Source organism: Mandrillus leucophaeus, unplaced genomic scaffold, assembly GCF_000951045.1.
Source record: "Mandrillus leucophaeus isolate KB7577 unplaced genomic scaffold, Mleu.le_1.0 Scaffold158, whole genome shotgun sequence".
Taxonomy (NCBI): Eukaryota; Metazoa; Chordata; class Mammalia; order Primates; family Cercopithecidae; genus Mandrillus; species Mandrillus leucophaeus.
In genome coordinates this window covers 761,447-764,225 of record NW_012101565.1, presented here as the reverse complement: position 1 = coordinate 764,225, position 2,779 = coordinate 761,447, and the positions used below count along the sequence as shown (strand labels likewise).

General features: G+C 52.6%; 1 protein-coding gene across 1 annotated transcript in view; it reads right to left on the bottom strand.

Annotated features, from left to right (window-relative positions):
- The window catches only part of ZNF696 (zinc finger protein 696), a gene marked incomplete at its 3' end in the record, with an annotated part of 5,017 nt that extends 2,238 nt beyond the window's left edge, over positions 1 to 2,779 (bottom strand). The window contains exons 1-2 of the mRNA XM_011975730.1: positions 2,585 to 2,779; positions 1,300 to 1,393 (exon numbers count right to left, since the gene is read on the bottom strand). Coding sequence (XP_011831120.1) covers positions 1,300 to 1,315 — 16 coding nt within the window. The remainder of the gene's footprint in view (positions 1 to 1,299; positions 1,394 to 2,584) is intronic.

The following is a 2,779-nucleotide window of genomic DNA, read 5'->3' as shown; positions in this document are numbered from 1 at the left end:
CCGGACTAAGAGCTGGAAGCAGCAACCCATGTGGCTGGGCAGTGGCGCTGACCGGGCTGAGCAGCCCCGACCAGGCTGCATTATCAGTGGTCCTTGTCTGACAGTGAAGCCACTGGTTAGATTTGGTTCCTCTGGCTCACAGGGACAGACCATGTGGCCATTTAGAAAAAAGGCTTAAGGGGTAGGGATGAAACCCTGGGACGTGAGAAAGCTGGCTACTGACCTCGGCCTGCAAAGGAGGCAGGAGGGCTCAGCCAGGAGCGGCAGTGGGAGGACGGGAGCCCCCGAGGCCAGCACAGCAACTGAGCGGGACTTCTCTGCCTGCAGGCAGTCTGCTGTGGCAACGGAAGAGAAGCGGCTGAGTCCCGGCTGCACCTTTCAAGAAAGTGGAGGGTGCAGATGTGATGGAAACTCCTGTGGAGGTGGGGGTGGGGCAGGGATGTTCCAGGGCAGATGAGAACAGGCTGCTGTCAACAGTCCCCACCTCTCTCTGCCCTTGCAGACCCATGACACTGAGCAGCCAGGGCGTCGGAGAGGCTCAGGGTGGTGCACAGAACAGAAGCCCCTTGGCAGAGGCCAGCCCTGATCTTGTGTGGTTTGCAGACTTGGAAGTTCAAGAACTGACTCAAAGGTATTGCTTATGAGGAAAAAGAACCAAAACTACAATGAGAAGGGGCCACATACACGGTGGAGCTCTCTACTGGATCCAGCTTGCAGGCCCTGAGGATGCCTTTCCAATGGAGGCAATCCCAGACCCCATAGCAGGGCCCGCACTACCCACCCCACCTCCCGCCCGTCGCTGTGACACACTCTCAGGGTGGCCCCAAAACATAAAACAGTGTTCTCTTGTGGATGATTCTGTCCCAAGGGCACATTTGACAATGTGTGGAGATGTTTATGGTTGTCACAACTGGGAGGGGGCGCTACTGACAGCAAGTGGGCAGAGGCGAGGGTGCTGCTGAACCTCCCACAATGCACACGATAGCCCCTCAACAAAGACTCATCCATTCCAAAACAGCCACAGTGCCAAGGCTGAGAAGCACTGAGCCAGACCTTCCCAGAGGCAGAGCCTGGGGCTGCCAGACTTTCTAACCAAAAGCTCTCAGTTCACTGGCAAAGACAGTCACCAAACAGATGCCCAGGAGATCTGACGGGCCTGCATTTACCTCCCTCCCTCACCCTGCGTCTGAGGACACAGTATATGCTCTGCGCCAGTGACCGAGACATGGTGTTTTTCCTGTATTCCTGTTCAATTCCTGTCCTGGAACTCTGGGCCCGACTGTGGGCGTGTCCCCTCACCTGCAAGGGCCTCCATCAGGGTACTGCTCTCCTTGGCACCTGGGGGCTCTCCTCCTGGCTCCACCTTGCAGAACGCCAGCAGTCAGAACAATTTCTGCTGAGGTAAAAGAAAAGGAAAATAAATCGCAGCCAGGGCTAGGTACAGGGGCCGGGGCAGTGAGGTCAGAATGCCTTCAGAGGAGACGGTCAGAGTAGGCCCTGCGGGAGCTGCAACACCCAGGTGGGCCCACCCCTGTCACTGGCAATCAAGGTCCTGGCTCAACAGTCACTCCCAGAAGCGGTGTTCTGCGGGATGCCCGGGAACTCTGGTCCAGGCTCTGTCAGTTCCCCTCGACCCAGGGCTGACACAGAGCACAGGTGGGCATGGCCACAGCTTCCTAGCTCCATGCTGAGCAAGCTCACGCCCTCCAGCAGTCTTCAAATAGCTAGAGAAATTCCCATGGATTTTAAAATTTTCTTGGTAGTTGTAAGGATTTGAATACAAAAATGTTAAACCAGAAAAAAAGAACAAATCATTTGAATAATAAAGTTTTGGACTGAGGAATGATTTTTCTAAGCCTGACATCAGATGTCTGACAAATTTAACTACATAAAAAAATTTAATGTAAAAAAACAAAAACAAAAAAGGAAATACGTGCAATGCAAAGATTCATCCCTATCTGATAAAGACCTCTATATATTAATAAGAAACGAAGGAGAATTGGCAAAGATCATGAATATGTAATTCACCAAGAAGAAAAACCAGTAAGCAATACATTTTTTGGGGGGTCTCACCTCAAGTGCAATTAAGAAGTATAATTTGGCTGGGTGCTGTGGCTCACACTTGCAATCCTCGCACTTCAAGAGGCTCGGGATGGAGGACTGAGTACAGGAGTTCCTGACCAGCCTGGGCAACATAGTGAGACCCCGTCTCTACAAAAAATTAAAAAATTAGCCAGGTGTGAGGGTAGGCGTCTGTAGTCCCAGCTACTAGGGAGGCTGAGGTGGGAGGATTGCCTGAGCCCAGGTCTAGGCTGGGGTGAACTGAGATTTCGCCACTGCACTCCAGCTGGGCGATAGAAGGAGACCGTGTCTTAAAAAAATAAGTAAATAAAAAGTAATTAATTAGTAAATTTAATTTAAGCCGCCTGTAATCCTGCCTGCCAGAGAGGCTGAGCGGGAGAATCGCTTGAGCCCAGGAGTAGGCGGCCAGCCTGGGAAACAAAGCGAGACCCCGCCTATTTTGCAAAAAGGTATTTAAAGTGCAATTTTTTAGTCTGGAAGCAGATTTTTGAAAGTACCTTACCGGCAAGAATTAGGTAACAGGCTCTCCTGTTCACAGCTGGGAGGAGGCTCGATTAGCTGGGCCGGTGGGAAATTTGACAACTTACAAAGGCCTGAAGATGCGCGGGGGGAACTCAGCTCACAGGAAGCCCCGCATGCGTCGGCACCCCGGGAATGCACCTGCAGGGCCGCCTCCTCCACGCCGCGCCGGAGAGCG